Source organism: Cydia splendana, chromosome 5 (genome assembly GCF_910591565.1).
Source record: "Cydia splendana chromosome 5, ilCydSple1.2, whole genome shotgun sequence".
Taxonomy (NCBI): Eukaryota; Metazoa; Arthropoda; class Insecta; order Lepidoptera; family Tortricidae; genus Cydia; species Cydia splendana.
Window position 1 is genome coordinate 9,952,451 of NC_085964.1, and position 14,301 is coordinate 9,966,751.

At 36.6% G+C, this 14,301-nt stretch overlaps 3 protein-coding genes across 3 annotated transcripts in view; 1 reads left to right on the plus strand and 2 right to left on the minus strand.

Annotated features, from left to right (window-relative positions):
* Positions 1–4,065: 4,065 nt before the first annotated feature.
* LOC134790615 (conserved oligomeric Golgi complex subunit 6) lies at positions 4,066–6,019 on the minus strand. Its single transcript, XM_063761471.1, has one exon. It carries the CDS (start codon positions 5,979–5,981, stop codon positions 4,119–4,121), a length of 1,863 nt encoding a protein of 620 aa, XP_063617541.1. The 5' UTR covers positions 5,982–6,019; the 3' UTR covers positions 4,066–4,118.
* Positions 6,020–7,209: 1,190 nt separating this feature from the next.
* Positions 7,210–8,731, plus strand: LOC134790616 (large ribosomal subunit protein uL15m). Its single transcript, XM_063761472.1, has 3 exons — positions 7,210–7,442; positions 7,622–7,776; positions 8,079–8,731. Exons 1-3 carry the CDS (start codon positions 7,341–7,343, stop codon positions 8,704–8,706), a joined length of 885 nt encoding a protein of 294 aa, XP_063617542.1. The 5' UTR covers positions 7,210–7,340; the 3' UTR covers positions 8,707–8,731.
* Positions 8,732–9,423: 692 nt separating this feature from the next.
* LOC134790617 (adenosylhomocysteinase) overlaps positions 9,424–14,301 on the minus strand; it is a 30,558-nt gene continuing 25,680 nt past the window's right edge. Inside the window, exons 3-4 of the mRNA XM_063761473.1 lie at positions 10,952–11,104; positions 9,424–10,551 (exon numbers count right to left, since the gene is read on the minus strand). Of these exons, the coding sequence (XP_063617543.1) occupies positions 9,625–10,551; positions 10,952–11,104 (1,080 nt within the window). The 3' untranslated portion in view covers positions 9,424–9,624. The remainder of the gene's footprint in view (positions 10,552–10,951; positions 11,105–14,301) is intronic.

Here is a 14,301-nt window from a genome sequence, read left to right on the forward strand (position 1 = left end):
ATTGTATAAAACCCGAGCTCCACTAGGTACTGCTAGAGTTCAGCATCAGCTTTATCTTGGGTACTACTCTCCTAATAAGTGCTCATCAAGACGAGTGAGATGACCAAAACATCGTGTGCCTATATTGCAACAAACCTGAGTTCCACTAAATACAGCCAGGGTTAAGAATCCGCTCTATCTTGGGTACTGCTCTCCCAAGTGCTAATCAAGACGTGTTAAATGACTAAAACAGCGTGTGCCTATGTTGCACCAAACCTGAGTTCCAATAGGTACTGCCAGGGTTCAGCATCAGCTCTATCTTGGGCACTGCTGTCCCAAGTGCTCATTCTGACGAGTCGGATGTCCAAAACAGCGTGTATCTATATTGCACCAAACCTCAGTTCTACTAGGCACAGCCAAGGTTTAGCATCAGCTCATCAGATATCTTGGGTACTGTTCTCCCAAATGCCCACCAAGACGTGTCGAATGACTAAAACAGCGCGTGCCTACGTTGCACCAAACCTGAGTTCCACTAGGTACAGCCAGGGTTCAGCATCAGCTCTATCTTGGGTACTACTCTCCTAAGTGCTCATCAAGACGAGTTGGATGACCAAAACAGCGTGTGCATATGTTGTATTAAACCCGAGCTCCACTAGGTACTGCCAGGGTTCAGCATCAGCTATCTTGGGTACTGCTCTAGCAAGTGATCATCATGACGAGTCACATGTCCAACCCAGTGTGTGTCTATGTTGCACCAAACCTGAGTTCCGCTAGGTACAGCCAGGGTTCAGCATCAGCTCTATCGTACTGCTCTCCCAAGTGCTCATCAAGACGTGTCGAATTACTAAAACAGCGTGTGCCTATGTTGCACCAAACCTGAGTTTATGATCGCAGGTTCCACTAGGTACTGCCAGGGTTCTGGGTCATTTTGTTGAACTGCACGCCGACGTTGCAATTGGCGTGCAGTCGGCGTGCAGTTTCCATACAAGTTGCACTCGGGTTGTATTCCGTCTGTATCGGCCCTAAATCACTGAAGTTTGTATTAACAAACTTAGGGTTCCGTACCCAAAGGGTAAAACGGGACCCTATTACTAAGACTCCGCTGTCCATCCGTCCGTCCGTCCGTCCGTCCGTCTGTCACCAGGCTGTATCTCACGAACCGTGATAGCTAGACGGTTGAAATTTTCACAGATGATGTATTTCTGTTGCCGCTATAACAACAAATACTAAAAACAGAATAAAATAAAGATTTATGTAAGTGGGGCTCCCATACAACAAACGTGATTTTTGACCGAAGTTAAGCAACGTTGGGCCGGGTCAGTACCTGGATGGGTGGCCGTTTTTTTTTGCCGTTTTTTGCATTATGGTACGGAACCCTTCGTGCGCGAGTCCGACTCGCACTTGCCCGGTTTTTTGTATTCATCGTTGTTAGCACATAGTACATTAGCACGAATTTTAATTCATAATTTTTCTAACAGATGGCGCTAGTAGTAATACAAATTGTTATTCCTTTATTTTATTTTTTTTGGTTTAGTTTAGTGATATTTTTATGTTTGATAACACATCTAGACATGAATTTAAATTACTATGTTAAATTTCAAACCTATCAGTGCGATAGTTTTTCCGTAAAGTGTACCACAAGAATGCATAGTTTGTCGAATAGTAATAGGGCTCGCTTCGCTCGCCCTAATTAGTTCGAAATAATACAAATCCACTATTAAAACTTGGACTTAAATTTGAGTAGCTAGCACGAGCCACGAAGCATTGATGCGTTTTGGAGTCATGTTGTTTTAATTCGCACAGCCGAAAAGGCAATAACGTTTCTTTCTCCCAGGCGCACTCATTTTCATCAATTTATAGTGATTATACTTTAAATTATTAATTAAAATTACAAAAAATTTGAATCTTCTGTTTGACTTTTATAGTTTGACGGTTACTATGTTTTTTGTTTTAACGTTTCCTTTCACGTAAGGCACTTGGCGAAACTATTTAGTTAAATGTTCTTAATACAAACGATTATATTATTTTAATATAAATACAATTATATTAAGACGATTAAAAAATGTGAGGTACCTAAATTACTGAAAATTTTAAACATTTCATACTTGAAACGGAATTTGTGATAAAAATGCAAAGACAAAGTTTTTTTCTTTTTAACAATTATGGCCTGGATGCGTGTTTTTTAAGACACCACAGACAAAGCGGTGATACCATCTAGTTGATTTACATGGAAGCATCAGTGGCCTATTTTATAAAGCTACAAGTTACAATTTACAAGCGGAAGTCTCGTTCTAGCACATAGGGTTAGAAAGAGACTTCCGCTTGTAAATTGTAACTTGTAGCTTTATAAAATAGGCCACTGGTGAGGAAATGTTGCTGTAAACATAATGCTGACTGCGCTAGTTTCCATGTATAAGGTACCCCTCTTTGAAGTTTCGCCCCCCTGATTTTACCGTGTTACTTATTTTTGGAACACGTGTTTATTTGTTCATAGAATGAAATAAAACGCACTCATTGAAGTTTAAATTTTATTCTGAGATTTTTTTAACGTCCCGTATTCTACCGCAACATGTCTTGTGTCCGCTACTAGGGCACATGCACAAACCCTAAAGTTGAACCTGCATACATGATAAACCTGATACCGTGCAAATGATGATTTCAGTATCAGCCAGCTACGATAAACCACATCGTGCATCCTGCCATCTGCTGCAGCAACGGCAACTGCAAGGCGAAAGGCATCAGCCGTCGTGCTTGGGTTGGACTGTGTTGGTCTTTCTTACGGGCTGTCCATGGATTTGGGTCGCCCTTGAGATTTGATCAGGAATATCGGTCGTCTTCAAGGGTTGTCCATGGAGTTCGGTCACCCTCGGAGATTGTCCAGGAATATCGGTCATCCTCAGGAACCGTCCATGGATTTCGGTCGTTCTTGAGGATTGTCCAGGAAAGTCGGTCGTCCTGGGATTATCCTCGGAGTTGCCTAGCTAAGACTAGGTAGCTGTCGGTTACCCCAAGATTGTCCAGGAATATCGGTCAATTAAGCAAAGAGTTTGAGAATCCGAATCAGAATCAGAATGCTTTATTTGTGAAACATAGGTATACATGGGTCTTAGGTATATAGGTACATAAAATTAAAATCTATCATTAGTCATTTAGTCATGGTTATAATTAAAGTTTATGTCATATGTCATAGTCATCTAGATACTCTTTTATGGAGTAATATGCTTTATTTACTAGAAATTTGAAAAGTTCTTTTTTGAATATATGTAGGTCCTGTAGTTTTCGTATGCTTTCTGGTAAATTATTATAAATTCGGGGTTCCATTCCGAATATACTTTTTGAGAGAAGAGCTGTTTTATATAGTTTATTTTTTATGTTGTCAATTTTACGTGCACTGTTAAATTTTGTGTATTGACCTATATTACTTTTCACATACAATGCTGTTTCGTATATATAAAGGGATGGAAGAGTTAATATTCTTAATTCAGTAAATAAAGCTTTACATGAATCAGTTATGTTTAAGCTATGATATTTTATATGTGTTTAAGCCACATACGGATCGTATACATTTTTTTTGGCTTTTAAATACTAAATCTCTGTCTGTTGAGTTCCCCCAGAAAATTACTCCGTATCTTAAAGTTGACGTGACGTAAGCATGATAGGAAGTACTTTTATTTCCTAAGATGATGGAGCGCAATTTAGCTGTGAAGCAATACATTGAGGTACTATGCCCACTGCCGTCGCCCGTGCCTCCGTCATATAAGATTTTTTTTTTGCTATGAGTCATACTTTTCAAATTATAAACGAATAAAAAAAAACAAGGAAACTTAGAATTTATTATAATTAACTTTCCCTCTTTATTATCTTTTTGGCACCAACAAGCTAAATAATATTTATGTATTAATAAAACTTTAACCTGAATATGATTTATTGGAAAAGTCGTTTTACATATGTAGGTAATACCAATTAGGTATGCTAAGAAAAAATAAAATCTATATTTTTTAAATATTTTTTTTATTTATGCGGTTATTTATACTTTTCCAAAATATTACAATTAAATACTTCTATAATAGTTACTATGTCATCTTTATAATATATTTAAGATATCATTTGTAATTTTTATTTTTATGACTTAATTTCATCTACATAAGAAGTTTATTGACCTCCTCTGGTGTTCTTTTAACAATATCTTGTGGGTTCACATACCCATTCATAGGATCGAAAACAGCTTGATACAGCTGCCCATAAATAGCCAATATAACTTCAAAGGATCGCTTCTTAACAAACAACTTATGATTGTGACTCAGGAGTAAATTAAGTTGTGGCAGAGTGTACACTTCCGGAGATACAATAAACATATCGAATTTACTCAAGAACATTTTCAGTGTTGCTGTGTCCATTCCTGGAATAGCTGAAATGGGCCCGCTTGTTTTTTCCTGTAGAATAGTATAAATAGGGCCCAAATTTAAGTTTGCCACAAGGAAGCTCGCCTGTTCCGAAGTTAAGGTGTCTATTTGAGCTTCTGACTGAGCTTGCAGCCTTTCATTGTATTCATCCATGATAGTATGAAGTGATAAGGTACACTGTATGTGGTAAATGCAATTCAAGGTGTACACAGACATGTCAGTAGAGCTGAGGTGACAAGCAGTTTCATTGATAGCTTGCAGCAAGGGATCCAGGATATGAGTTGTTATAATTTTTTTATCCAAATTATTAATCTTATTAGTGGAATTCATTATGGCCAGTAAATCCCTCAAGAATCCCACTAAATTTGTGACAACTACAGAAGGATTCAGATCTGATGGTGGAGCTTTAACACCATGGCTTAGTTCTCTCTGGATCTTGCTGTCAAGGGTTATTATAAATACCTCCTCACTCTTTTGCAGCAATTCTGTAAAGGAATCAATTAAGTGGCCTTTGGGCATCACAGCCTGAATGACTTCCTTATAGTAGTTTATTAAGTTAGATATAGACCATAGCACCAACGGGTCCTTATCAGGTTTCAGTATCAGCTCTGCTCTTACTTTCAATAAGGGACATAATGCTTCTGTGATGGTTGTTAATGCTTGGGTTATTTGATCATTTTTATCTTGCAGGTCACAATCTTTGAGCAATATTGCAAGATTTTCTTTCTCTATGGGTATAATTTGATAGACCCAAGTTAATATGTCTCCAATATATCTCTTTGCATCATTAGCATAAAATTCTATAGGCTTGGAACCACTGTCTGCACCCTTGGTGAGAGCATCTATAAACAATTGCACAATGGTGGCTTTCCTGGCTGTGCAATATTCATCTATGATATTAGAGAAAAGGACCTGTCGGTTCTGGAGCTTGGCCAAAGCTCTTGGCACTAGTGCATTGTTAGGCGAGTCAATACTGCGGCAAGCTCCAATGGTCCAGTGGTACAGTTTTTCAATAGCTACCTCTTGTTGGATCCCTGTTATTTCCATGATATCAAAAGCTGAAGTTTGATACCAACATTTGACCAATGTTTTGCAATTATCATTAAGCTTTTCAATTCGAGCCAAAGTTCCAAAAAAATCTGCAGTAAGTGGTGTCTTCACAGATACATTATAAATGTACTCATTTTGTTCCGTAGAGATATTAAAATTTTTGACAAATGCATCTACCCATACTAATTTCTTTTCAGTCTTCTTTCTTTCAGATTTTAATTTGGTAGTTTGTGTAATTAAATGGTGCGTTTTGGTTTTCGAATCGTTTAACTTCTTTGACATATCTCTAACTGATGAATCCAAAGTACTTAGAGAATCCAGTAGTACCTGCAACTTTTCACTTACTTTATTGTACTCGATGGAAATAGTTTTATTTACTAACATATCTCGTTTTTCTATTTCATTTACAAGCATCCGTCTAGTGTTGGACGAATTCGATGTACACAGTCCAGATATTGTATTAAGTGCCTCACTGTTATCAGTCAGTATGTGACTATCAAAAATTTTATTGATTCTTTTTCTTACAGGATTAATATAAATTGGCTCCATGTTACCGGTGGCTAGCTTTATATTTTTATACAGCAGACATTAAACGTAATAGTTAATAAAATATCAAGGATACACGTAGCCGTAGCTATTCCTATTCACAGACAAGTGTGAAGTGTCAAAGTCAAAACAACAAAAGTGACAATTGACGTGTTTTTTGGGGCAGTGTTCCAAAATAAAAAATTGCACTTGATTTTCCACCCACACCACCCACCCATCCACCAAGGTCGCGGTACGGTGCGATAGTGTGTTATAACTATTAAGGCCGTAACACGCACCCATAAGTGAGAGCGAGCAAGAGATATCTGTTTCTCGCTCTCACTTATGGGTGCGACGCACCAAGGTCGCGGTGCGGTGCGATAGTGTGTTAGCACTTTTTTAACTTCATACATTTTTTTCAACGCGCGTTAAAAAAGCGCTTGAATTTGTCCGCACTCTAAATTCGATTTAACAACCAAGACTTAAAGTCGAAAATCCAACAACGCTTGATAAAAAGCGCCACCGCTGTCGTGTGAATAGTGAATAAATATAAGTGTCGCAGCTATAAGTTAGAGCGAGAAAGATAAATTTTGACCACACCAAGGTCGCCGTCTGGTGCAGTAGTCTCATAGTCTGTTACGGCTTTTAAACGTTTAAGGCCCCATTCGCACGACAGCTTAAAAAGCGTTGCGTTAAAACCCGACGTTGGCGCTTTTTTACCGTTTCCAATATTTGTGTTCATATGAACGCTTAAAAATCACTTGCGAGTCGTACTGCCACGTACGCATCTCAGCAAAGCCATACTTTATTTGCTATTACGACGTATTATTTGAATATAGCTTGAATATTTCAGGAATTTGTAAGCAAAAGTTGACATTTTTAAGGTGAAACTAATAATAATCTTGACGATTGACACCAAAAATTGACACTTGACAGCCAACTGACAGCAGCGCCGGCGCTTTTTTAACGCTTGTGAGAACAGATACACGGAGTTCCGTATGCTCTATTCAATTTGACGCCAACGCTCAACGCCGAAAATCGAACAGTGCTCGATAAAAAAGCGCCGCGCTTAAAAACCGCCTTCGTGTGAATACATACATGGTTATCCATTTGCGTCATTCAAACGCTTTTTTAACGCGCGTTGAAAAAGCTGCCGTGCGAACTTGGCTTAACAGACAGTATACCGGACTGCGACCTTTTTTAAATAAATATCATGTTCGAATCGGCCTCCTGCACCTGCGTTTATTTTGACGTTTACATATAACCTAAAAATTATCTAACGTAAATTGCTGTGGTAAATTAATTTTAATTGAACACAGTGGAAAATACTTATTTATTAATGAATTAAATATAACCGCTTCCAAATAAGTTGTTGAAAAAATCATGGGGTCTCGCCAAATAACGGAGAAATCCCTGTCTATGATAAGATCACTACCCCGAATATCACTTGGAAATATACGTGATAATCCAGGCTCAAAAGTTACAGTAAGATGTTATACATATTAAAACCGCAACAATTATGAAATATTCTACACTTATTGTTTTCTTATATAATCAGCTAAGATTATACAAAAAAGTCACTTAACTAACACCACTAATACACTAACTTAACATACACTAATGTTGCTCTAATGAACCTGATTATTTTCGTTTCTGAATTACAGCAAAAAAGAGGCCGTGGGCAGCATGGTGGCGATAAACATGGCGCAGGAAACAAGGGATCAGGGCAAAGACAAAACTACATGCGGCTGGGCTATGAAACTGGCAACAACCCTTTTTACTTAAGAGTCCCCCAGGAACATTACTACAGAGGACACCAGTAAGTGACAATCAATTTATAAGTCCTGCAGTTTCAGTTTTTTTCTTCAATTTTACTTACTTAACTTAAATCAGCATCATGCAGCCAAGCCTTCAACCAGCCAGTTCATAGCAATAATGAATTCTTACCAACCTCAGTTAAGTTAAATAATTAATATTGTTGTTTTAGTTGAATATGCATTTTACTTTGTTATTGTGAAGCCCTAGCTGGTAGTCTTGTAACAAATAAGGTTTTGACATCCTAATTTGTGAAAATAATGTTGATTGTATGTGTATATCCAAATTTTATTTTTAATGTTTCAGCTTCAGACGACAATATCCTCCACTCTCTCTGCAGAAGTTACAAAGCTTAATAGATAGAGATCGTGTGGATATATCAAAGCCTATAGATATAGCGACTGTCATAAAATCAGGCTTGTACACTATTCACCCAGATCAAAAACATTTTGGTATAAATTTGACTGATGAAGGAGCTGACATATTTTCTGCCAAAATAAACATAGAGGTGCAATGGGCCAGTGAACAAGTGATTGCAGCCATTGAGAAAAATGGTGGAGTCATTACTACCGCATATTATGACCCACACAGTCTTATGCTTCTTAAGAATCCTAAAAAGTTCTTTGAATCAGGTCAGGCTATCCCTCGGCGTATGATTCCTCCACCTGACGCTATTGAGTATTATACAAGTGCCGAGTCAAGAGGATATTTGGCTGATCCAGAAAAGATTTCACAAGAAAGATTGAAACTAGCTCAAAAATATGGATATCAATTACCTCAATTGGAAAATGACCCTAAATATACCATGTTAAGCATCAGGAAAGACCCCAGACAAATTTTCTATGGTCTAGAACCTGGATGGGTCATCAATTTGAAGGATAAGTGTATTCTTAAGCCCAAAGTTGAAGAGTTACTTCAATTTTATGCTTCTTAATATAATTTATTTTGAGAAATAGTATTTATATTGTAGGAACAAAGGTTATAAACAGAAATGGAACTCTTTAGAAGTGTCATACAAAAACTAGGGCTACTATTGTCTGGGTTTCACAATTTTTGTCCTTGTAGCCCATTTAGTCGAGGTTTCGTTTGTTTTAGCGCCAGAAAAATGGTAAACAATCTTGACATGTCTTTTATTAAAAAATGCTTTTGTATAAATAGTAACTATTACTTATGTAATTGTTACATATTTGCTGCGACTTATTTTACAGAAGTGTAATGTAATGTTTTTTTTAATAAGAAATAAAACCATACTTTCTTAGGGAAAATCATTTTATATCCGGGTCGTACTTTTAGTTGTCACTGCTCTGGCAACATTGGTACCTATTACCTACTAGAATGCACGAAGCTATACTAGAATGTTTTTGTCCGATTATTTACATGACTGTTCGCCTTATTTTGTATTATATTTGCATTTTATTACTATGTATTAATGACATATACATAGTACATCTTCACACACGCACACTAACAACTAATGCTGAAATTAAAAAGTTCCCATATAATATGTGCCTTTCATTATTTTCCCTCAACATGTTAGCAAAATATAAAGCATAGAAAGCCAAATATTTTGTCCAAGTTTTTTTTTGTCAAATAATACATTTAATATTAAATATAAGTAGGTATAATAAAATAAAATAATGTATAATGTTTGAAAACAATGCATTTATTAGTATATTGCAGTTTATAAAAGAGTTATATTACACTTGCACTTATATGTATATCTACACATTTAATTTCATGTGTGATCATCAATTAAATGCTGGTAAGACTCACTGAATTTTTTTGGTAATATATTTAAGTAAATAGCCAGACACAAGTTTAATTATTATTTCCAGTTCTATGATCTTAAAATTTAGTATCTGTAGTGATCTGGCTTGTATGGACCTTCAACAGGAACACCAATGTATTTGGCTTGTTTGGGAGTCAACTTGGTGAGTTTGACTCCCAGGTGGTCCAGATGTAGAGCAGCTACTTCCTCATCAAGCTTCTTGGGTAGAGTGTGGACACCAATAGGATAATTCTGATGAGCCGTCCACAATTCAATTTGGGCCAATACTTGATTAGTGAAAGAATTAGACATGACAAATGAAGAATGGCCTGTAGCACAGCCCAAGTTAACCAGACGACCAGCTGCTAACACAATAATATGATTGCCATTTTCAAGTTCATAACGGTCAACCTGAGGCTTGATGTTCACTTTCTTGGCATTGTTTTCCAGCCAAGCAACATCTACCTCGCAATCAAAGTGACCAATGTTGCAAACAATTGCATCATCTTTCATTCTTAAGAAGTGATCTTTGGTGATGATGTCAAGGTTGCCAGTGGTGGTGACAAAGATTTGTCCAACCTCTGATGCTTCATCCATTGTGGTGACTTGGAAGCCTTCCATTGCTGCTTGAAGGGCATTGATAGGATCAATCTCTGTAACAATAACCCTGCCTCCAAATCCTTTGAAGGCTTGGGCGCAACCCTTGCCGACATCTCCATATCCAGCTACCACACAGACTTTCCCTGCAACCATAATGTCTGTCGCCCTTTTGATTCCGTCCAGCAGAGACTCCCTGCATCCATATAAGTTGTCAAACTTGCTCTTTGTGACAGAGTCATTTACGTTGATAGCAGGTATCTTCAGTGTTCCTTCTCTGAACATCTTGTACAGATTGTGAACTCCTGTGGTAGTTTCTTCTGAAAGGCCCTTAATACCTTCCAAGTACTGGGGATATTTCTTGTGCACCAAGTTGGTCAAATCACCACCATCATCCAAAATCATGTTTAAGGGCTGAAACAAAAAAATTGTATCTGTTAGATTTTGTTAATCCATTAATCCATTAAGTCTTAGTGGTCAACATGTTAGTACCCAATAGATGACACCCTGAATTCACCTACAGTGACTGATTTATGTTTTGTTGATTGCAAGTGACGAGTGAGTGAAGAGAGTAAACAACTACTTTGACAATAGTATAATATCTGGAAGACCGTGCTTTGCTCGGAAAACATATAAAAACTCGAAAATGCGCGTTTTCCCAGAGATAAGACCTAGCTAGATTGATTTTTCGCCCCCGAAAACCCCCACACAGCAAATTTCATCGAAATCGTTATAGCCGTTTCCGAGATCCCTGAAATATATATATATATAAATAAATATACAAGAACTGCTCGTTTAAAGGTATAAGCTTCACCTTTCCATCAGCAAAGACGAGTGTTTGTTCTATGCACCAGATGTATTCTTCTTCCGTTTCACCCTTCCACGCGTAGATAGGAATACCGCGGGCGACCAGGGCCGCCGCCGCCTCGTCCTGTGTGCTGAAGATGTTGCTGCTGGACCACTGGACCTGTAGGTAACGAAAATACATTACACGAGTTGGTTGACAGATATGAAAAATACATTACTCAATTTATAACAATGTATTTTTTTATGTGGAACGTGAATGAAATGTCTAAAAAACCCGTAGGGGTCCGATCAAAAACTAAGTAATCCGACTCACGCTTGACTGCACATTTCTAATAGGTTTTCCTGTCATCTATAGGTAAAGAACTATTTAGGTGTCCGTGCCTTCGCTTGAACCACATATGAGATTACACCCTTGTAACTCAGCCCTAACCTAGCGAATTCATCAACTAGTAGCGCCATCTATCGCACTACTCATGTACTAATGTCGCCCGGTTGCCAGCGCTCGGCTGCTTGCTCTCCAGTACGCTTTTGTAACTCAGCCGAGCAACACGTGTACAAAGCAAGTTTAGAAGATCGAGAAATTTCACATTCCGCTCGGTGCCCATGGCCCAGCGACGAGACGCAGTGACCTTCCTACAGGCACCGTCATAAAATGTACGGGAACTTACGCCTCATGGCGTCGTCCCGTGAGACGACATGGCGTCGTCCCGTGAGACGACAGGCGTCGCCCCGTGAGGCGACATGGCGTCGCCCCGTGAGGCGACATGGCGTCGTCCCGTGAGACGACAAGCGTCGTCCCGTGAGACGACAACCGTCGTTCCGTGAGACGACATGGCGTCGTCCCGTGAGACGACAAGCGTCGTCCCCTGAGGCGACATGGCGTCGTCCCGTGAGACGACATGGCGTAGTCTCGTGACTCGTGAGAAGACATGGCATCGTCTCATGAGACGGCATGGCGTCTTCCCGTGACAGTACATGGCATCGTCCTGACAGACGACATGGCAGCGTCTTGTAAGATAAAGAGCATCGTCTCGTTAGAAGACCTTGTGACATTCCGCTCGGTGTCCGTGGCCCAGCGATGAGACTAAGTGAGCTCATATAGCTATCGTCATAAAAAGACTACGGGTGTAAATGGCACATGGCTTCGTCCCGTAGGACCGCAAGCGTCATTGCGTGTAAAACGATAAGACGTCATCCTGTGAGACGACAACGTCGCGTTAAGTCACTTTATTGTTTGATGTCTACACGGTCGGGCTCGTATTTAAGATCTGCATGGTCATGAACCAATGTGCGAACCCAGTTATTAGACGTCATCATCATTGTAGCCGACCGAATGGTGTTTTTCAGAATTTCTATTAAAATAAATAAAAATAAAATAAATATTAGGGGACATCTTACACAGATCAAACCTAGCCCCAAACTAAGCAAAGCTTGTACTATGGGTACTAGGCGACGATATACATACTTGTATAGATAAATACATACTTATATACATAGAAAACAACCATGACTCAGGAACAAATATTTGTGTTCATCACACAAATAAATGCCCTTACTGGGATTCGAACCCAGGACCATCGGCTTAGCAGACAAGGTCACTATCAAGGACCGGAAAACCCCTCTTTACGCTTAATCCTATCAATTCGGTAACCCAATCGATTCGGTTACCGTATCATTCGGTAACCCTATCATACTGTTACCTGATTGTAATGGTAAGCTTATTGAAACGGTAACCTTAACCTTTAACCGAGTTAATCTCAAAACCCAATCGCGATAGGGTTTTTGTTAGGGGTTTTTAACAGGTTTTTATTCAGTTATGGTAACCTTTATTATCGGTTGCTTATAGGTTTGCTACATCCGTATTTAGTGATGTGCCGTCAGTAAAATACTAAAAAAAATAGTGAATTTATTAATTGTTAACTTTGTTAATTTTCTTAATTTTGTTTTAACTTTTTTGTTTATTTATTTACTATATTCATTTATTTTATTAATGATATTTATTTTATTAATAATAATTATTTTATTAATGTTATTTATATTATTTATTTATTTTAATTAAATTGTTTATTTGGTTTATTTTGTTTATTTTGTTTATTTTGTTTATTTTGTTTATTTTGTTTATTTTGTTTATTTTGTTTATTTTAATTAAATTGTTTATTTGGTTTATTTTGTTTATTCTGTTTATTCTGTTTATTCTGTTTATTCTGTTTATTCTGTTTATTCTGTTTATTCTGTTTATTCGGTTTATTCGGTTTATTCGGTTTATTCGGTTTATTCGGTTTATTTGGTTTATTTGGTTTATTTTGTTTATTTTGTTTATTTTGTTTATTTTGTTTATTTTGTTTATTTTGTTTATTTTGTTTATTTTGTTTATTTTGTTTATTTTGTTTATTTTGTTTATTTTGTTTATTTGGTTTATTTTGTTTATTTTGTTTATTTTGTTTATTTTGTTTATTTTGTTTATTTTGTTTATTTTGTTTATTTTGTTTATTTTGTTTATTTTGTTTATTTTGTTTATTTTGTTTATTTTGTTTATTTTGTTTATTTTGTTTATTTTGTTTATTTTGTTTATTTTGTTTATTTTGTTTATTTTGTTTATTTTGTTTATTTTGTTTATTTTGTTTATTTTGTTTATTCTGTTTATTCTGTTTATTCTGTTTATTCTGTTTATTCTGTTTATTCTGTTTATTCTGTTTATTCTGTTTATTCTGTTTATTCTGTTTATTCTGTTTATTCTGTTTATTCTGTTTATTCTGTTTATTTTGTTTATTTTGTTTATTTTGTTTATTTTGTTTATTTTGTTTATTTTGTTTATTTTGTTTATTTTGTTTATTTTGTTTATTTTGTTTATTTTGTTTATTATGTTTATTTTGTTTATTTTGTTTATTTTGTTTATTTTGTTTATTTTGTTTATTTTGTTTATTTTGTTTATTTTGTTTATTTTGTTTATTTTGTTTATTTTGTTTATTTTGTTTATTTTGCTTATTTTGTTTATTTTGTTTATTTTGCTTATTTTGTTTATTTTGTTTATTTTGTGTCTTTTGTGGCGATGATAATTTGATAATGAAACTACATATAAAGTAAACTGCGAAATTATAATTATGATGGTTCAATGTATATTCCTTTGCCAATTAAGTATGTATTTTGTTTATTATTCTTATCAGCCTTGAGGTCTTGCGTATGCTATCTCTTTCACACCTACGGAAAGTGAATGAGATAGCAAATTACAGCAGGTAAGAAAATAGTCCTACGCTTATCACTAGATTTGCAGAAAGTCGCAGATCGCAGCATGAATTGTATTGTATTATTTGCCGTGTTTCCACTTGAGACCGTCATTTATTACTCATTGGCAATAAC

Coding starts and splice junctions, on each gene's coding strand:
- LOC134790615 (XM_063761471.1), bottom strand. CDS start 5,981: ATGGAGCCAATTTATATTAATCCTGTAAGAAAAAGAATCAATAAAATT.
- LOC134790616 (XM_063761472.1), top strand. CDS start 7,341: ATGGGGTCTCGCCAAATAACGGAGAAATCCCTGTCTATGATAAGATCA. Junction 7,443..7,621: donor ATCCAGGCTCAAAAGTTACA/GTAAGATGTTAT, acceptor TCTGAATTACAG/CAAAAAAGAGGCCGTGGGCA. Junction 7,777..8,078: donor CATTACTACAGAGGACACCA/GTAAGTGACAAT, acceptor TTAATGTTTCAG/CTTCAGACGACAATATCCTC.